This window comes from Streptopelia decaocto (genome assembly GCF_964273445.1).
Source record: "Streptopelia decaocto genome assembly, chromosome: 1".
NCBI lineage: Eukaryota > Metazoa > Chordata > Aves > Columbiformes > Columbidae > Streptopelia > Streptopelia decaocto.
The window spans coordinates 40,489,722-40,510,720 of NC_138663.1; the positions used below are offsets into that span (position 1 = coordinate 40,489,722).

At 46.4% G+C, this 20,999-nt stretch overlaps 1 protein-coding gene across 6 annotated transcripts in view; it reads left to right on the forward strand.

Annotated features, from left to right (window-relative positions):
* Positions 1–2,514: 2,514 nt before the first annotated feature.
* Positions 2,515–20,999, forward strand: part of SGSM3 (small G protein signaling modulator 3) — a 30,461-nt gene continuing 11,976 nt past the window's right edge. The window contains exons 1-11 of one of the 6 annotated variants that reach the window (XM_082068325.1): positions 10,416–10,531; positions 11,304–11,378; positions 12,688–12,768; positions 14,078–14,163; positions 15,380–15,446; positions 16,881–17,089; positions 17,242–17,349; positions 18,324–18,467; positions 18,859–19,054; positions 19,284–19,429; positions 20,373–20,600. In XM_082068325.1, the coding sequence (XP_081924451.1) occupies positions 12,762–12,768; positions 14,078–14,163; positions 15,380–15,446; positions 16,881–17,089; positions 17,242–17,349; positions 18,324–18,467; positions 18,859–19,054; positions 19,284–19,429; positions 20,373–20,600 (1,191 nt within the window). In that variant the 5' untranslated portion in view covers positions 10,416–10,531; positions 11,304–11,378; positions 12,688–12,761. Of the gene's footprint in view, positions 2,644–3,530; positions 3,578–10,386; positions 10,532–10,605; positions 11,379–11,823; positions 11,842–12,687; positions 12,769–14,077; positions 14,164–15,379; positions 15,447–16,880; positions 17,090–17,241; positions 17,350–18,323; positions 18,468–18,858; positions 19,055–19,283; positions 19,430–20,372; positions 20,601–20,999 lie in introns of those variants that run through there. The other 5 variants (XM_082068322.1, XM_082068323.1, XM_082068326.1 and 2 more) reach the window with 5 other exon arrangements.

Below are 20,999 nucleotides of genomic sequence, written 5' to 3' on the forward strand. Positions count from 1 at the left end.
ACCGAGAAACGCTCGATTGTGACAAGATAACTTTATCAAGGTACCTTTCACTGTCCCGTTATAGAGCAGTGCGGCTGTTTAAAGAGCAACACCGGGTGCTGCCTGACATTCAGGTATGACTTGCTGAAGAGCAGGGGTAAGGGCAACTGAGCCCACTTCCATTTCCATCTTATTCATCAGCACTTAAACTTTCTCCACAGGTGTCCTAAAAGATGGTAAAAGATTGTTCTGGCTTTCAGAATACTGCGATTTGGGGAGCAAATAGGCCAAAAGAATTAGGAGTAATGAAAGGGAGAGGCCAGGGAACTTTTTGACTCACCAAACTGGTGGTCCTGCAGTGACCCTTTGCTGGTTTAATACTGTACCTGTGGTGCTGCAGCTTCTGAAAATCATATTTACAGGTGTAGGTCAGGAACCAGCCATTGTGATTTACTTTTCCAGGTCTTCTACACTGAAAGGCAGGTAGGTAAACTCTGCCATGTGAGTCATTCTCTATCACAAGTAAGTTTTGTTTGATAAAGAAAGAAAAAAGATGTTGGAATTCATTGGATGCCAGAGAAAATTAAGAGCGTTGGTCTTATTTCTGACCCTGCATGTTCTCTTTGTAATGTCTGTGCTTTACTGGACCAAACTCTTCTCCCTTTAACTTAAACTCGAATGATTCCCATACCTGTTCATCCAGTTTTGTTACATTACAGCCCCTTTTTTTTTTTTTTTGCTTGAGTGCAGTAAGAAGCTCCCTCTTACCTCTGTTATTTATTCAGACTCTAAGAGATTACATGATCAGAATTACTTGATTCTTTTTGAAGTGTGATTGCTGGAGAGAATTAAGAAAAGCAGAACTAATTGAAAGAAGCTACCTGCTCTCCTTGAGGCCATCATTGTTTAAAGAGGACTTCAAAATACAGTATGTTTTAATGAGGCTTGTCTGTATTAAGTAGTCAGAGAAATGGGAAACTTCAGGCCATGATCTCCCCTCATCTAGATTGTTCTGGCTTTACCTTGCATCTAGAGTATGATATTCAAGATATCTCAAACATTTGTGAGGTTTATGGTGTTTAAAGTATTTTGCCTGCTTGTGCTATTAACAATTAGTGGTGTTTAAAAAGGATAACTCTAATTGAACACTGGTAATTTTCAAACTACGACTCAAATGGATAGCCAAGAAGCAAAATGGATAGTCCTCCTTTTTTGATCCACTTTCCTCCTTTGTGAGATTGAAAAAAAACAACCCTGTGCAGAGAAAAGGAACAGGCAACCTATCTCATCATCTGGAAATTAATCTTTGTACTAGGTAGAGGCTAACAGCTGAGGCATTGGATTTGCTTTCCTGGAAAGTTTAAAAAGAAGAACAATGACATAGGGAAAACGTCACTTTCTTATAAAATTGCAGGAAAGCAGCACTGCAGAGGACTTGGGAGTTTTGGTTGACAACAGGTTGACTGTGAGTCAACAATGTGCCCTGGTGGCCAAGAAGGCCAGTGGTATCCTGGGGTGCATCAAGAAGAGTGTGACCAGCAGGTCAAGGGAGGTTCTCTTCCCCTCTACTCAGCCCTGGTGACGCCACATCTGCAGTACTGCATCCAGTTCTGGGCTCCCCAGTTTAAGAAGGACAAGGAATTACTGGTGGGAGTCTAGCAGAGGGCTATGAAGATGATGAGGGGTCTGGAGCATCTTTCTTATGAGACTGAAAGAGCTGGGTCTGTTCAGCCTGAAGAAGAGAAGGCTGAGAGGGGATCTTATCAATGTTTATAAATGTCTCAAGAGTGGGTGTCAAGAGGAGGAACCAAACTCCTTTCAGTGGTGCACGATGATCAGAAGAGGGGCAATGGGCACAGACTGAAGCACAGGAGGTTCCATCAGAATATGAGGAGAAACTTCTTTACTTTGAGGGTGCCAGAGCCCTGGAACAGGCTGCCCAGAGAGGTTGTGGAGTGACCTTCTCTGGAGACATTCAAACCTGCCTGGACACATTCCTGTGCCATCTGCTCCAGGTGAACCTGCTTTAGCAGGTGCATTGGACTACATGTCCCTTCCACCCCCATCCATTCTGTGGCACAATATACAAATCCTTTTAGAGGCTTCTGCTTCTCTTCAGAACTTGGTTTGGGACTTTGCTTTCTTTTTTCCAGCAGAGTTGACAGAGGCACCAACCAGAGATGCTGTTCACCTCTCCCCTTGTTTCCTGGAGTAAATTGCCAAAACAAACTTCAAGAAGCAGCTTGTTACCAATTCGTGAGGCCCAATCCATTCTGGTACACATCTCTGTAGCCCACGTCTGTGACAGATGCAACCAATAAAGTGGCAGTGAGCCACAGCCTTCTATAGCGCTTGCTTTTCCGCCCCAGCTGCGATTTTCACGGCTTGGTGCCACCTCTTCAGCCTTGGGGGGGGGAGGGTGAAGGAGCCACCGCTCTTGCTCAACGCTCGTCACCGCGACTAGAGACCCCTTTACGCCGTGCGCGTCCTCCCTGCCACGGCCGCCCCGCCGCGGCCTACAGCCCCCACAGCGCCCCGCGCCGCCGCCCGGATGCCGCGCATGCGCGTCGCGCCGCCCTCCAGAGCGGCGTGTGGGGCCGCGGGTCGGGGTCGGGTGCCCGCTCTGAGGGGACAGCGCGGCGGGGACGCCGCTGACGAGAGCAGGTGAGTTCCGGCGCGGCCGAGCCGGGGCTGGCGGGCAGCGCCGGCTGGGGGGGTCCTGCCTGCGGGAGGGAGGGCTCGGCGGGCCGCCCCTCGCCCGCCGGGGCTGTCAGCCCTGCGCCCGCGGCGGTCGCGCTCCCCAGCGACTGTCGCGCCACCTGTGAGAGGCCCCGCACACACCTCACACCCCCCGCCCCGGCACCCGTCCCGCCCTCACCGCCCTGCGCTGCCCCTCGGGCGGCGGGGGGGACTGAAGCCGCTGGGGCGGCCCTGCTCCCTGCGCTGTGTGTGGGGTGAGCAGGCACGGGGGTGCGCGGGCACGTCCCCGCTTCCCGAGCCCCTCCTGAGCAGGGTTGAAGGGGAGAGCGGGACCCCCCGCCCCAGCCCCCGGGCGGGCTCCCGCTCACCTGCTGTGCTGACGCAGGGTCTGGGTTCCGGCGAGTGAGTCATGTTGTGCTCAGCTTCGTCAGGCTGGGCTGGGGCGCGTTCTCCCCGCGGGGGTGTTCTGCCTGCTCCCCCCTGCTCTCCAGGGTATGCCCCCCATCACCTGCCTCTTCTCCTGTCTGGGGCTGTGACTCTCAGGTGGTCTCATCCGTCCAGCTCTGCCATCAATCACCCTCCACACCTGTGTCTTTTCCGAGGTGCCCAGAGGAGAGACTGTCTGTCTCCTGTCTGGCTGTGGGGAAGGAACAGTCACGAAACTGAGATGGAAATATGGCAGTATTCCCTGGGCAATAGGCATAAACAAGCACACTGCAGGTTGTTAGCTGTAATAAATATTAGAAGGAACTCAGGAGACAAATGCAATCATAGAATCGTTCCTCGTACCTGATGATGTAAATTTAAGGGGGAGAAGAACTGCCGTGGCACTGATTTAAATCTCCTTGCAGTCAGTGGCTGTGGGCTCTGGGACAGCGGGTGTCTCTTCACAGAGCTGGTAAGGATGGGACAGGAAAATTTTCTTCCTTGTGTCTGCTTTTCTTCCTTCCTAATTTTCTGAGGGATGTCTGAATTTAGGCAGCTACTTTCCTTCTAAACAAGTAAATTTCACTGATGGTGTGTGGGGTTTTTTATGTGATGTCATAGCCTCCTACTTCATGATGTCTCAGCCTTACTGTGCATGGCTTGCTGTGATGTTTGGGGTGGGAGAGCGGTGGAAATAAAGTAGTAAAAATACCTTGAGGAAATGGAGGGTCCTTTAGTGTTAGTAGATGGGAGAGAGAAGCAGTCTTGCTAGAATTAAGAACATTAGATGTTCAGCAGTGAGAGGCTGGATCTTAAAATCACTCAAGAAGGAACTGCCAGCCCAGCAGAAGGAGTGGGGCACTGCTGTGCTTTTGCCGAAGTGTTGATCAGAATATAGTTTCTTGCTGGAAGCTTTTCAGCTTCTACAGTGTCTGGAGTTGTGTGTGAAAAGAAACAATCACTGGAATGAAGATCTATTTAATTGTATATTGCCGGATCTGCACGCTGTGTGTGTTGCTTTCCCTATGCAGAAACAAGGATTGGATTCCTACCCTGGAGAATTCACTAAATGGAAGAAGGGTGTGAGAAAAGGCATTACATGTAATTAAAGAGGTCAGAGTGGGGACTGGTTTTGTCATATTAATGTAAAGTTATGTTAATTATGTATTAAAATGACAGATGCTACCTTTTTTAATTCCTGTTTATGATAATGTTTTGATAATGTGTCCTAGTAATCTCAAGGAGATGTCATTCATAGTGACTCTTCCTCCGCAGGATGAACAGAAATCCATGAGGGACATGTTTCTGGGGGAAGTGCACTGGTCAGGGGATGATAGAGTTAAGATCAGATAATGAAGTGAGGGAAGTACCGCACACCTGCTCAGGACTGAAATGATTCTCCAATTTGGGGATCTCTGCTAATATCGTGTAGGTTTTTCTTCTTTGTTGTGCTTTTGACCTGTTGCTTACTTTCTTGAAATATGGTATCTTTTGCAAATATCAGTGTTCTAAAGGACCTTGTCAATCTTAAAAGATCAAAAATCAATGTCTCTTACCTGAGGTGGCATAGTAAAAGAAGAGGTTATTGCTTAAGGGATCTGCATGAAGTGAGCTGCCAGTCTCAGTCCCATCACTAGTGAATTGACTTGTGTGTTGCAGAATTGCTTACTATGTTTGGTATTCGTGAATCAGTGAGTTCACCTCCCCCTGAGGTGATGCCATATTTGAGGTTGTAACTGTTTTGGAAATGATTGTGTTGGTGTCTGTCTTCCTGATTGCTAATTGGAAACTTCTCAGCAAAACATGAGAAGGAAAGAAAACTTTAGAAAAATAAATCCTAAGGAGTATCACAACTTTATCTTCAGTGATAAAGGTAAGGCACCTGATACTTTGGTGTATGTGGTCCTTCAGCTCTTCTAGCTAAATCAGTGGTGATCCTAGATCACATCCTAGCTCAAATGGATAGTATATAGAGATTTTGCAGTTGTTAAGTAGGATGACGTAGACAAAGATCTTCATTGTATATGGTGAGCACAGTGTCTCAAATGTCCCTTGAGAGGTGGAGAGGGGTTGGCACTTCAGGTTTGTATCATCAGCAAAACACAAAGACTTGTTTAAATTTCTTTCTGTGCCACCTTTCATCACATGGAGATTTTAGGTACATAAAGCTTACACAGGGTAAGTATCTGGGAGCATTGGGAAAATCTCACTTGCGAGCTGTGTTACTGTTGACACCAGACAGGGAAGAGGAGGATGTTGTCTTGCCACATTTGTTTTGTCTCTGAGGAAGTCCCAGGTTTTTTTTCCTTTTTTAAACTGGAGTGCACCAAGTTATATTGGTAATAGAGCAATTCTGTTCCTGGCTTAAGAAAAAAATCAAAGCCCTTGGGAGAAAGGAAAACATGATTGGTTTATGAGATAGAAGAAAATAAGATAGCATATTGGTATTAGTATGACCACAAGAACCATCGTCACTGCCCAGTCAGTGCAGTATTTCTTGGCTGGGAAGTACCTGATGATTCAGAGATGAGGGTAAACGTCTATAACCCGACAGTTCTTTTGCTCCGGAGAAGAAATCTTCTTGATCCCAGAAACAGGAAATATTTGGGGTTTTGCTACAAATGGTAATGATTGTAGTATATTTTTGCGCTTTTTTTTCCTCCAAGTTATCTGTGCCTATAAATTTGTGCAGGAGCAAGATCTAAGTAGTTTAACATAGCATGTTAGATAAGAGCTTTGCAAACAGTCCTGAGAGGTGTATTAGGTGTTACTAGCTTCTTCAGAAAGTTGAGTTCTGGAAAGACACAGCCCTGAAGGAGAAAAATCTTGAGTGCAGTGGGATATGCTTCACTTGACAGCCATTTTCTGGAGCCAAAAGAGGTGAGACCTGCTTAGAGTCCTGCTAAGTGAATCTGATGGGATTTTTTACTAATATTAGAGCAAATAGTAACACAGCAGAGCTACAGGAGAGTGACCTGAATCTCGCCTTTCTTGCATCTCACCAAGAGAATGACAAACCCTGGAAGCTAAAGCTCTGCAGATCCATCAGAAGCCATATTAAGGAACAGCTGTTCATCAGGCTGTTGTTTGTCTGTCACTGGGAACAGTAGCATGAGACCAGCTCGAGAATCAAACTTCCACTTGTCACTGCCCAGGGTAGGAGCATCATATAAAAAGGCTTTGTAATATCTGTCTTTAAATAACTGTCAGTAGTAACATATGTCAGTATGATTGCTATAATCCTGCATCTGTAGTGGAAATATTTTCTTTCAAACTTTGTATAGCAAATGAAACTGGACAGTTGCCATAACCTTCCACAGACATCTTATGAATAGTTTGCAGACTTGCAGAAGTTCATGGTCAGAACGTGAAAACCACTTCTGGAGAGTTTTGGGGGAAATGAGGTTCTGTAGAGTTCTGCAGAAGTGCCCTGGTCCTGCACCATGATTATTTGGGTGAAAGTGTTCGTTTATCGTGCAGAAATTGACTCTCATGGAAGAGATACTTGGGGCCACCTTAAACACTCATCAGAAACCTTTGGATAATATTTGTGTAGCAGTATTTAATGTGGAATCACCTTTACCCTAAGCCTTGAAGACTAGGGAGACTGCAGACCTGCCTTTTGGCACACGTGGGTTTTCTTCCCTCTGTGTTGGCAGCAAGGAGAATTTTGCTGTGGAGTGAGGGTGGACACCTTGCTAGTTTGTGTCCTGGCCTTTTTTCTCAACTTCATTCAAGGCAGATTGAAAGAAAACAATTGTTGCTCCAGTGCTCGATCCATTGTAATCCTCCCATGAAATGTCAGAAACACTCTATATTCCCATCACATATCCTCTCACCACTCAAATAACAGGAGCTCTGGGAAAGGGGAAAGTCCTCCTCCTCTGATCCCAAGGGTCTTGGTGAATGAGGTTCTCCACAGCGGTGCAGTTCAAGCTTAGCAGGCACCAAGTGTCTGCTCTGCAAGGACAGACACCCTCTGCTTTCCAGGGCTAAAAGTGAGGTGGGTTGTGTTTGCAACACACAGAATCAGCAGAGCCATAAGTAAGTTTGGTTCTGGTTTGTTTGTTTATCATGAGCCATATAGGGAAGCCTTTTTATCTCCAGATTTTAGAAGTAAGAGCTTCAGCCTTTTCAGGCTGTGTCCTGCATAAAGGATCAGCCATCTGCTTTGGAGCTAAATAAATAAAAGGCAGTTCTGCTCTGAAAAGAAAATATATGTTGATATGTAGGATATCTGCATTTTACATAAGTAGGTGTTGTGTAGGTTTTTTTTAGAGGCAAGCTTGGCACACTGAACTACAGTCAGGAAGTCCATCTGTGGTCCGTCTGTCTAATGCGTAAGCATTAGGAAACAGGATTCTGCTTTTCCACATCCTTATTTTCTGAATGGAGATGAAATGGATACGCAACTGGAAGTTACTTGTTTTGCTCCTTTTGTATAAACTGAAAATGGTTCAGCACTTTCAGCTGCAGTGGGGCTCTGTCATTACAGCAGGAAGATTTGCTGGACACCCATCAGTGCAGGGAGCAGATCTGTTGCATGGAAGTACATTTTAGTTACATTTCTGAATTGAATTATATTTCCAATGTGGCTAAGAGTCTACCAGGTGCTTTATGGCAGGAGACACGGAGTTCCAGTTTCTTTTTCATTGTCTCTGTTATCTGTTGCTCTAATAGTGCCCTGAGGCAGTTGGGAGGAAGCACTTTGCCTTGTCACCCTCCTGCAGTCAGTAAGTGATCCCAGTTGCTGACTGGGCAGCACTGGAGTCCTGAGTGATGCCTCTACAGTGACATAACGCTGTCTGCAGCTTGACATCTCTCCTGCCTGCCCACCTGACTCTGCAAGACTCTCACCTTTGTTGCTTTCCAGATCTCACATCCCCCTTTCTAGGCCTGCCATAGGCTTTTATTTTATTTCTGATGCACTTTCTCTGCTACAAGAAGGTGGACTGAGGGCAGTTGAAATCCCCCAACTTTTCATTCTAAGTTGTGTGATAGAAAACAAGCCTGAAGACAGTCTCAGCACCTCCCTCCTGCATCTGTAGTGTGTTGCTTAATAGCCAAAGCAATGTGAGGCTGATTGTGGTTTGTGAGCCTTAAACAGATAGTTCCTGGACTGGCCCATGTTTGCCAACACCATATTGACTCCTTAACCAGGAGCTGGTGTGTGTCAGTGTCTGCATGGGATTCTGCATCACTTAAAAAGCCAGAGTGTCAGTGTGCAAGGGGCAGAAATTATCTGCATCTTGTGTGCCCCTCGGTCAGGTGTGTGGCTGCACCTACCTACTTGTTTGTGAAGCTGGAGTTTTCTTCTGACTGTATACATGCAAAGCAAATATTGACTCGTGGAACTAATGGCATTTCCAGCTCCAGGATATGCCTTTGCCTGACCTGCAGAGAAACCAATGGGGGAAGGGATGGCAAAGGGCTTCCTGCTGAGAGCTCCCCTTGTGCGTTTTACTGAGCAAGTCTGAATTTTAATTAGCGAAACAAAGCTTTCCAGGTGTGAGAGGACAGAAATGACCTCCCAGATTCAGTGCAGGCTTTTTGTCTGATTTCTGAGAGAGGAAGAGCAGGTCTAGGCATTAAATTGGATGCCATCTACATGGGACTTTAAAAGCTAAGCTGGAAGAGGCTTCTAGAACTATACCTAAGTGCATGGCCTCCAGATGAGTACTGTGGCTTTGCAATCACTTTTCTCTCTTCCAAAACATTGAGGGGTTTTGTTGTTTTGTTTATCTATTTATTTATTTTGTTTTGTGGGGGGTTTGTTTGTTTTTAATAAAAGAAGATAATAGAGAGCAGTGGAAACCAGCTGACAGTGCAGAGGTGGCAGTGGGCTTTACTGTGTGCGTGTTCAAATTAAATATCGTTAATGGGAAGCAGAGTTTTTCCCCATGCTAGTTTGCTGTCAGAGGAAGTATTCTGTATGCTGTTCTGATGACAGTGGATGCAAATAATTCTAGAAATAATTGTTATGCTTGTTTTGGTCCTTCTGATGATGTTCACTGCTGGCTCTTGCATAGTTACTAGATATAATATTTTCAGCATACAAAAACATTGCTTTGTAAAACGTTTGCCTTCTGCACAGTCTGTCTCCTAGAAGTATGTTGCTTTTTTGGTGGCTCTTTACTGGATTCTTTTGTTGTTGTTGTTGTTGCTAAAATCAGCAGAGGAAGAACACTTCTGGGAAGGAGTTTCTGTCCCAAAATCAAGATGATACTGAAAGGCTCTGGACAGCATCATTTCATGCCTAGCACATCCAGGCACTACCACAGCAGGCTGAAGCGGAGATGACGTGGCAAAAGAGGCCACACAAGTAAAACACAGGCAGCAGGAGATTGTTATCTGGTGTTTGTAAGAAGCCAGGTAATTGAAATCTCTCATATCGCAGCTGTGTGGAAGAACAAGTATGTCCAGAGGAGGCTTGATAATGCCAAGTGGAAGTAAATTTACAGGTCTCCTTCGCAAATATCAGTTTCTAAAGGACACCTAGAGTGGAAGAGAAACCAATTGGATATAATCCTGCACGGTGTGTATTTGCAACTCTGACAAAGGTGTTGCAGGTGGAGTGCTTCAAATAGCCTGTACCTGGTGCTGATTGCATGCTTGCCTTGCTGCCTTTTTTAGGTAGACACACTGTCATTGTAGCTGTCTTCTGGCAGGCTGGAATCAGTGGTGGTGTGATTTGCTTCTGTGTCTGAAAGCAAAAAGTAAAGCTGCGAATAACAGGTACCGTTTGCATTGTAACAAAAAATGAGTTTATTTCAAAGCGTGAAGACTACCTGGTGTGTGACCAAAATTGCTTTGTATAGGAAACTGAAATTGCCTTTAAACGTGGTAGATGCTTCTTAATGCATGGGTGAAATCTAGTTTTAATTTTAGAATTCTGGGGATTAGGGAGTTGCCCTTAATATTTGTTGGATCTGGTGTGTTTTTTTCCTTTGTGTGCCTTACTGTTGCTTGTTGTTAAGCGTGTGTACTATGCAAATAGCACAACTAAGTTAGCTGTAGCAATTTCATGCATGGAATTTCAAAGGCTTCATGGGAGCTCCTTTTGTTACTTGCTGTCTCCTGGCCAGGGGATTTTGAGAGTTGCTTTAGGTTTATATCCCTCAGTCAAAGGAAATAACTTGCTATATCAGTCCCATATGCCAGGTGGTGGTGCCTGGCTGTGCCAGGGAACCTTCCTCCCAGTTCCTGTGATGCTGTACTGGAGGCAGAGTGGGAGTGGGGCAAAAGCGGTGTGATGAAGATCTGCAGGGCTGGCGTGGTGTCCTCAGCACCTTCTCTTGGAGACACCTGGCTCCGTGGGCAGCCAGTTCCCAGTGCATCACCTCTGTGTGCTGCAGCAGGACCCTTCTCTTGGTGTGATTCACACTCCCTACCCTGCCCCTCTGCACACCTTGGTGCCAGCAGTGAGGTGAGCCTCTCACACTCTCTCTGGGCCCTGTCCCAGATGGGTGCTTGCAGGAAGGTTTCTATAGGAACCAGAGGCAGGAAAAACCTGCCCACCAAGTTCACTGCTCTAACGTCAGGGACCGGAGGGCTGGCAGCAGGCAGGGGAGTGATCTCCAGCAAGGGGGAGGCCAGCATGTGGTGACGTGGACAAGGGAAGCTGTTCTTTTCTGCTGCACCTGCCCTGGGAGGAGGAGGGATTTTCAGCCTCAGCACTCTCCTGCTCTGCTTCCCAAGCACCGTGGTTAATTCCCTTGTTATGTGGAATTTTCTCATTTATGTGCCTAACACACTGGCACGGCTCCTCCATAGCAGGTGGGTTCAGCAGTGATTGTGCATGCGATGAAGGTTAATAATGACCAAGGGCAATCCCTACTCACCTGCTGGAGGCACTGAGCATGGATTCAGAGTACAGGTAGCGTGGCAGACATACCACATGGCTGAAACAATGACTGCCTTCCTAATAAAAGTCATTAGAAGCAGAGTTAACTGGGCTGAGAGAAGGCAGGGGAGCAGGACATATTAGAGGCTCGGGAATGAACCAGCTGCAGTTGCAGGGCAGAGATAAGCCTGGAAAAAAAAAAAAAAGCATCAAAACACATTTGCAGTTATGTTGAAAGGGGAGTAAGTATTGTCATCAGATTTATCAGCTTGGTGTACACGCTGTGTGTGTTCTCATGTAAAAAGAGCATGCAAGTGCTCATTTTGTAATTCTTGTTATGTCTTTAACTGCTAAGGGAAGAGTTGGTGCTAAGAGAACAAGTGGGGCAGAGTGATGAGGAGAACAGAAAAAACATTTACAGAACTTGTGGGTAAGCAACTGGCCTTTGTGTGGTCAGCGTTACTTCTTAGAAACAAAAGCTGGACTTTTTTTTTTGTCTTTTCTTTTTGCCCTGAGAGTTGGTGTCAGAAGATCAGAGTGTCTGTTCTTCCATGCTGGCCTTTCTCGTGCAGAGAACTGTTTAACTTTGGGAGGAAAAAGCTGTATCACTTGTGTTCTCAGACACAGATGTTTGTAATGCTTTTGCAATGTTTCACAGCCACTTTCAGGCTGCAGGTGCTCACTGGAGAGCTCACTGAGATGCAAAGGCAGGAGTGGCAATATAACCTTGTACTGCTGAGCACTATAAACAACTCAAGACAGGACCTGCTGGATGAATCCCTGGGGTTCCTTCTTTTAGTGGTTTGCAGTCATGAGTAGCTTTGCTGGAAAAGAGAAGCTGGAGAACCTATCCCAGATGGGCAAATGTTAGTTTCTCCCCAGTTCTTTCCCAAGTAAGTGAGTGACTAATATCTCCCAGCACTGGCTTTATCTGCTTGGTAGAGGTCCTCTTGGTGTCTCCCACACACAGTTACAAGGTTGATCTTTAAGTCCACAATCTTTCTCTCTGATTACTGAACTATTCCATCGTTGTCCTGGAAAATCCCTATAAAAATATGCTGTGAACTGCAAGGAAAAAAGCTGTGTGGGCTGTTTCATCATCTGAGCTTCATCCCCTGATTTAATTTAGAAGGCCCTGGCTCATTGCAGGGGTACATGATGGCATCTTGTCCATGTCCTAGCACAGTTCATCACAGAATATCCTTGTCAGAAGCTTTCCCAGCTCCCTTCAGGGAGCTGTATTCCATAGCCAAAACCACTTTGTTCCTGCGATTTGTGGTGCTACTCCTAAAATCTCTTCCAGGCTTATTGCATCTAATTATATCCCCTGAAACCCTTTTCACCATTCCAGTCCCTTCTCCATGGGCAGCGTATTCAGAGAATTATGATGTACAGTGTAGTTCTTTTAGTATTCATAATTAAATACAGGACTCACAATATTGTGATGGAAAAGGTGATGAAAGTTGACTTGGTTTTTGGCATTCTTTCAATCAGCAATGCTCTTACTGTCACAAAGAATTTGGTAAATGACAGTGTGCTCTTTCTAGCTGATGGGTAGGTATGAAACCAAGAGGAAATTCCAGTCTCTGAAATTTAATTTTCCCGTAGCAGAGCTTAAATAATAAGGGATTCAGTTTTCCTGTGGGGAAGTTGTGTGTGAGGGATCTGTCTGTCCCACACCATGTTCTTAGATGCTAATTGAAATCTCTCATTGACACTTTTTTCCCCTTTTACAACAGGATAGCCACCTCTCACCTCTGAAAACATTTCTGGACCTGCTGGAGGCTTCTGCAACTCAGTCTTACCTAGTGCAATGTCAGGTGAGCAGACAAAAGTGGACACGGTATCTTCTTGTTTGGTTGCTTGTTCTTTCTTCAGCTGCAACTTAGTAAAAGAAAAAATAAAGTTAGAGTTATTATTTACCTTAACATACTGCCTGATCAAATTGGGGGAGAGGAAACCGCCCCACTCTTTCTGACCCAGCTGCCTTTTCGCTAAGGGTGAAGTCAAGTCATTCTTTCACCCAGTGCTGAAGCCTGCAGAAGCTGCATCAGCCACTGAACACGGAGGAAGAAGGAGATTGAAATGTAATCTGCCTTCCCCATTTTTCATAAAATTTGCTTGGTTCTGTTCTCCTCCCAAGATATTCCCCAGAGTGGGTGGTTCACTTTATGATTGTGAGAGATTTTCCTGTACAATGGTAGCTCTAGGGCAGGCAGAAGGCTGAAGAATTACTGAAGTTCAACATTGGACTACTAAGATCTAAGCTTTACTAAAAAAACTAAGTCTCCTTCTTGCAGTGCCCAACTCTCCCATGCCATAATTTTGTCTAAACCTTCCTTCCTGGTCCAGCTGGTTATTTCAGGACATTTAACCCAGAGGGAAACTATACTTCAAAGCCAAGTAAACCTTTTTGTTGTGTTTTAGCTTTTTCTGGTGATGTCCACAGTGAAAGACCTGGGACATGCTTATCTGCTTCAATTGCAAAACTTGATGTCTGCTTTTATTGCAAAGGAAGCTGTTCAGTGAGACACCACCTGAGACTGGAAAGCTGCTTATCTTGAACACAAAAGACAAAGATGATAGGCATATTTTCATTGCTTCAGCTCTCTATAGATGGTCTGGCAATATCTCAGCTCTTCTGGAGCAAAGGGGGCAGTGGAACATCTTGGTGACGGCTCCGATTTCCCATTTTGGTGCCTGGGTGACAAAGCTTCAGGGAACTCTGGAGGATGGCTGGTGCTGGGGATCAGTGCCTTCATAGGAGGCATTTACTTCTTCAGAGTCTTTAGTTTTTTAATGGTTCCTCTGGCTTGGCACTCACTGATCACACAGCTTTTCCAAGCAGAAGGTCACTTGATGTCGTGGAACAATTTCTCTTGCCTAAAAGTACGTTTCTTAGAGGGAACTCCATTTGGTTTTTCTGCTTCTTTTGCTCAGTAATAAGGGACAAACCCATCTGAAATTACTTGCTTCCTTGGTGAATTGGGAGCTATCTCAATGTCTAGAGTAGCAGTAGTGACAAACTCCTGAGCGAGTCCTTCCCTTTCTGGATCAGTGAGTATTACGTGTCTTCTGAGGGAGTCCTTCCAGGTTTTCACTGCTATGTGTTGATCTCTTTCTCTTTAGGCCATCACACTCCCTCTGCTGGGGGTCCCTTCTCAGCCCTCACTCCCAGCATTTGGCCTCAGGACATTCTGGCAAAATACACACAGGTAGGGTGTGGGGCAGGGAGGGGGTGTTCTCTGGCTCTGCACAGAAGCAAAGGGACCCTGGTGATTTCTGGCGGTCTCTGAAAGCTGCAGGGAAAAGGAGGGAGGGGTGCACTTTTCCTCCAGTGGTTTGGTTGTGGACACTTGTTTTCTACTTTGTGTGTTTTGTGGCTGCATCCTCTGCAAGAGGATCTTGCAGAGCACAAAGAAACTTGTGTGAATTATTGCCCTGCTGTTGTGCAACTATTGCTCCACTATGAAAATGTTGACACCCTCAGGGAGTTTCTGTCACCACCAGGCTACTCTGGTTGACTTGTGCATGGCAGGAAATGCTGCCCTCAGGACTTGTCACCAGGTGGGCAGAGCAGGAAGGAAGGAAGCAGCCATGGAATTTTGTAACTTTGTCAGCAATGTTTTGCTGAAGACAGTTGAGCCCATTAAAGTAGATTAAAGCTTATCATGGAGCTTTGCCAGAAACACACTTCTTGCATGCTGACTGGGTTGCAGTGGTTGTGAGAGATTCCACAGGAAAGGCAGGTGGGCTTGCAGGAAATGGGGGGCATCTGCAGGTTTTTGCTCCTTGAAAAAGCCTGGTTGTAACCTCCAGTGTGTATCCCCTAATGCCAACCATGAGCACAAATGAGGAAAGTTGAGATGTGGGTCACAGACCTTAATTTCCTTTCACCTATAATTGGGGCTTGCTTCACAGGTGCGAACCCCAGTTTTGTCTCCTGTCTTACAGAGAAAATCTGAAAGCAACAAGCAGGAGATGGAGCAGGGAGCTGAATTTGCAGTATGCGTGTGGGGGCAACAGGACTGTTGTGTATTAGAGACACAGACAATAGAGGTCACTTTAGCTGGTGTATGTCGATTCCTCAGTCCATGAGGGGGGCTGTGTGCCCATCCAGGTGGGAAGATCTGATCTTGATATGATGTTGTGCTCAAATCATGCCGGAGAAGGGATTGCTGGGAAAATCTATGCAGGTGGGAAGGCAGGGCTTCACAGCTTCCATGGAGAAGTCAAAATGGGAACAGCATGCAACACCTTCCCATCTGGGAATTGTGATGAGAGGCATTGAAAATAAAAGGGCAAGGAGTCTAATTGTGCAGAGAACACAGTGTGGACAGTGGTGGGATGGGGCAATATCTACATGTCTGTGTTCAGTTGTTCAGTGCTAGACTGGTGAAAATGTCTGTTCTCTTTCCTCGTGTCCTCCAGAAAGAAGAATCCGTCGAGCAGCCAGAGTTCCGCTATGATGAATTCGGTTTCCGAGTTGATAAGGAAGGTAAAGCCAGTCTCATCCCTCCCCCTTCCATTGTGTCCTGCATCCAGCCCCTCCCGTGCTGCCGAGTATGGCAGGGTGATTTTGCAGCCATTCTGTGCTAGGTCTCATCTATCCACCTGTCATCATCTTTCTGTATACTACCATTGTAATCAAGTGTGTAGACGTGCTGGCCTTATGGCAATTTGGAGCACAGACACAGCAGAGTCCTTTCAATCCCCTTAGGCTTGTGCTGTGGTGGGTAACAGAGAGAAGAATTAAGAGGAAATTACCATTTCCGTTAGTGGCTGCATGCTGGGGAAGGGCAACTTTCCCAGGTCACAGTGGGGTCTCTGTTGTGTTCAGCAGCACTGTAAGCACTGATAGGAGGCACAGTGACACGTGCTGTCTGTTGAAAAACTCGTGGCCAAGAGGAGTGGCAGCAGTATGTGTTCTGCTCAGCCTAGCAGCTTGACAAAGTGTGGGGCAAACTGTAGGGACAGAACCCACATCCTAGTTTTTCTGCAAGATACAGAGTCAGGAGACCAAATAGAAGGAGGTGTAGAGAGCTATTGCAGTTGGACATTGAACTACAACAGCTGGCTGCCTTTGCAAAGAGGAAGCAAAAGGAGCCAGGGGACGTAGGAATTGCTTTATGTGCTCTGAGATGACATTTCCAGGGCTCAGGCCATACAATACAAGGGCAGAAGTTGTTTTCATGTGTGCCCTGAGGCACCTTGAGTCACAGAGGTTTTTCTTTGAAGCAGTAGTCTGGAGATGAGGACAGGACACAGCAGTTTTCTTCAGCCAGAACATTCAGTAGACTTGTATGTTATAAAATCAGCAGGAAGATTTGGACAGCGTTGTTGGGACGTGTTATACAGTGAAGGACAGAGTGCCTTACATCAAACCTGCACTTGTGCTAAAGTATCTATTTTAGAAAGCCAGCCTCAGGTTAAGGTGATCTTTCATTGTGAATGTGGAAGTGTCCTTATTAAAGCTTTTTGCTGATTAAATATCCCCAAAGTTAACATTTTGCACCTCATTACTTGCATGAGCATATAGCTTCTGTTTGCCACCTCTGAGGCTTGCTACGCTTTTGTCAGCCTGATTTACAGATCCTCACAAAACCCAGCAGGATGATTCCTGCCAGGGTCTTGTTTAATTCCAGCCACACTCTGCTCTAAATCATGAGTAAGTAGAGACTGAAAACCTGCCGAGAGCTTCTCAGTTCTCAAGGCCCCAGTGCCTTTTGCTTATGACCATAAAATTTACTGCATGGAGAAGATGGCTAGAAACAAAGCTTTGCCTTTCCATGCTCTGTCTGGAAAACATGGATGTTTTAAATGTGCTTTCTTCAGATGGCCATCCTCCTCCCCACCCTGCCCTGTGTTCATTCCCGCTCGTCTTCCCTCTCTCACTTGTCTCCTTTTCTTTCCCTTCCCTTTGCTGAGGTAGATGGTGCTGAGCCAAACTCCAGCAAGCTTCTGGGGGTCCCACTGACAGAGGAGCCACAGCAGAGGCTGAAGTGGCAGGCACATCTGGAATTCACACACAACCATGACGTGGGCGACCTCACCTGGGACAAAATTGAGGTCACCCTACCACATTCAGACAAGCTGCGCTCCCTGGTGCTGGCCGGCATCCCGCACAGCATGAGGCCACAGGTGAGAGCGCTGCCTGCTCTGGGAAGGCTCTCCTGCCTGGAATAAGAGACAGTGGAGTGAAAACACTTCCTTTCAGTTGAGAGGGTGCCAGATTATGACTTTCTGTGTCTCTTATTGACTCTTCTCATCTCTGTTCACCCTGTCCCCCCCAGCTGTGGATGCGCCTATCAGGGGCCTTGCAGAAGAAGAGGAATTCAGAGATGTCATATCGGGATATCGTGAAAAACAGCTCTAATGATGAAACCATTGCTGCCAAACAGGTAGGAGACACTGCCTAGTGCTGACTGGGCACAAGGGAGTGGGAAAAAGGGCAAGATTTGCTGTGTGAGGAGGAAGGAGTGTCTGCCTAACACCTGTAGCAGGAACAGTTGAGAGGACAAATGTGGTCGAATCCTGCTAAAGCTTAATCCTGTTGGGCATATTTCTCCTTTATTTTGTTGGAATAACAACTGTGCAGCTTCATTCCTTCCTGGGACAGCAGGGAAAGGGTTAGACACATGCTACCTGCAGGTTAGAAAACAGTGCTGCACTTGCATCACAGCAAACATCCTGATATACATTGGGGGAAGTGAAGGATGAAAGGCTGATAGATGTACTTCTGTTGAGGTTGTGGCAGCTGCTCCCAGGGACTGTCTTTGCCCCAAACACAAAGTCTCTGAACACCAACACGACTGTTACAGGGTGTTTTCACTCTTCCTCTGATCTCTCCTTTTGTGAGAGGAGGCAAAGGCCATGGCAAAAGAAACTGAGCTCTGTACATCTTCACCTCTCACCAAGTTAGGTTCAGAATGTTTGGAAAGAGGAACAATGCTGCCCAAAGGGAGATCTGTGGGCTGTTCACCTCCAAGTCCTGTGTCACAAATGTGGCCAGGTTGTTGGTTTCTCACTGGACTAAGTTTGTTGGGAAGCCTTGCTTGAAATCCAAGCAGATGAAATTCCCAACCAGCATGCCTACTGTTCTCAGTGCAAAAGCTAAGGGCCTAGTTTAGGCAAGCATTTATTGGGAAACACCAAGTCACCATCCGCACTGGCATTTTCCCAATGACAGTGAAGGCTGTTAAACTGACCCCAGGTGCTTGGACAGGACCATCTTTTTTGGTGCCTAAGGACTTACGGATGGGTGTGCGGAAGCAGAGTTCCCTGTGGCAAGGGGCCACGGGGAAGTGCAGAGAGCAGAACACAATTGTTCAAATGCTGCAAGCTGACCCTGTCCTTGTTTATGGCTGTCTGACAGATTGAAAAGGACTTGCTCCGCACGATGCCCAGCAATGCCTGCTTCTCCAACATGAACAGTATCGGGGTGCCACGGCTGCGCAGGATACTACGAGGACTTGCCTGGCTCTACCCAGATATTGGATATTGCCAAGGCACTGGCATGGTAAGCTGCTTTCAGGGTGTCTTTGGGATAGGGATCATTTTGTCTATGATGGCTATGCTGGGGCAAGTAATTTGAGGCCATGCCGCCAGACACTATGGCCTCCAGGTGAGCTGAAGGGAAATCCCTTCATCATGGAAATTTTTTCGTGGGGAAGGGAGAGCAGAGTAGCACAACACACCCACAGATGTGGATTCAGTCCATCTGTTGAGGAGGGACAGGTATTACACTGAGGAGAATTCCCTTCAGTGGAGACTGCAGGAGAGCTGCTGCTGAGGAAGGAAGGTGTTGGTCATTTAGTCACGGGTCTGTCTCCATGCGAGGAAGTGGGGAAAGAATTCTGCTCCTCTTAGGATAGGCTTGGCATGCAGTTCTTCTTTCTTCAAAATCCCAGGTGGCTGCCTCTTTACTGCTCTTCTTGGAGGAAGAAGATGCCTTCTGGATGATGTGCGCTATCATTGAGGAACTGGTTCCTGCCTCCTACTTCAGCACCACCCTGATGGGCGTGCAGACAGACCAGCGTGTCTTACGACAGCTCATTGTGCAGTATTTGCCTCGCCTGGACAAGCTGCTCCAGGAGCATGACATCGGTAAAAGTGTGCCCTACAAAGCACAGCTTTTCTTGCCAGGGTGACATGCAGGCAAAGATTTTTTTCGTTCTTGTTTCCCAAAAAGAGAGCAGCAGGGTTGGGAGCAAACCTGGCCCTGGAGGCAATGGATGGTCACCTTTAAGCTTGAAGGACAGCATTTAGGAGAGTCCATCTTCACTGGTTGGCTGACTTCTTCTGTTGTGATCATTTTTCATGTCTCTATTCACAGAGCTCTCCTTGATCACCTTGCACTGGTTCCTCACTTCTTTTGCTAGCGTTGTCCACATCAAGCTGCTGCTGCGTATTTGGGACCTCTTCTTCTACCAGGGCTCTCTGGTGCTGTTCCAGCTCACTTTGGGCATGCTCAGTATGAAGGTAAGCACCACCTCCACTTCCTCCGTTATAGCACTTAGGTGTTTAATTCTGAATTTTAGGAGCAAGAAGGTTTTGTATCCACTTCCTGTATGTGGTTTGGGAATGTGCTCAGGAAGATGACTTCCTGCCTTTCTCAGAACGGGGAGCTGTGAAGAACTTCCAAGGCACTTCACAGGATTTGGGAATTGCTGTTTCCCCTCCCTACCTCGTTTGCTCCCTCATAGTTAAACCACATCAGCTGCCTCCCTCTATTCAGTCTACATCTCAGCCTGACAATCCATCTTACCTAAACCAAGATACACCTTGATTTTGCACCACCTCTGAGCAGAGATATAGCTGAGGTTGTGGTGATTCTGGGGAGCTTTCGATAGCACTGTTGAATGCTCCAAGAGATTAGCATTGTCCTGACTACATGTGATTTGTCTGGCTTCCATTTAACCACCTGATCTTTTCATTTTTATTTAAAAAAATATATATTTCATTCAGCTTTCTGTGCAAAGGGCAAGGGTGAGCCTGCTTGGAGCAAGGGGGAGGTGGAGCTTGGTTTGACATGGTAGGCACTCTGTAGTGTGTCAGACTGAGCAGCTTCCATCTCCTTGTCCCCAGCAAGCTCCCAGTCCTGGTAGTGGGTGCACAATAGCTTCTGTGTTGTCTTTGCTTGCTGACTTGAATTTATTTAAATGATGGATGCTGTGCTTCAAAAAAGCATGCCAGCTAGAATTTTGGGGGCAAATCTCAGTGCTGGAGAGTAGTTAAAAGATGCTGATCCCCTCTAATAGGTAGCTGAGACTTTTCCTGCCGAAGTTTTGATGGAATTATCTAGTTGGACCTGTCTTGTTTCTGGCCCAGGCTGTGCAGTGAATGTAAAATTGCATCCAGCAGCCCCAAGAGCATCACTGTCATGCTCACTGTTCTGTATGGCAAAATGATTGCATCGTTGCAGGAGGATGAGCTAATCCAGTCTGAGAACTCTGCCTCAATCTTCAACACTCTCTCGGACATCCCAAGTCAGATTGAAGATGCAGATGTGCTGCTGCGGGAGGCCATGCGTGTGGCTGGCTCGCTGACAGATGTGGCGGTGGAGACCCAGCGTCGCAAACACCTGGCCTACCTCATTGCCGACCAAGGGCAGCTGCTCAACTCCAGCACCACTGTCAACAATTTATCCAAAGTGAGTGCACAGAGCCCCATCTGCCTCTGCTGCTCTGTTTTTACCATTCCCTTACATATTCTCTCCCAGTTGCACTTTGTGAGCAAGAGGTTCCTCCTGTCTGCGAGGATTTTGGCTCCAGGATGACTGTGTCATCCAGCAGAGAAAAGGTATTGGGAAGTGAGGGGGAGCTCTATACTAATGAAATGTTGCCAGATTGGTCCTGGTTGATAAATCCCCAGGTGAAAGGGATATTGACATTGATTGTAATTATTGTTAATGAGAGTTATGTTGGAAAGTGATCCCTTTTATTTATGGAAACTTAGAGACAAAACGTATGCTTTTGGCAGAATTTGCTTGGAGCATGCAGAGTAGGAACTGGAGTTAATTCATTAGTAAGAAACCAATACACTAAAATAA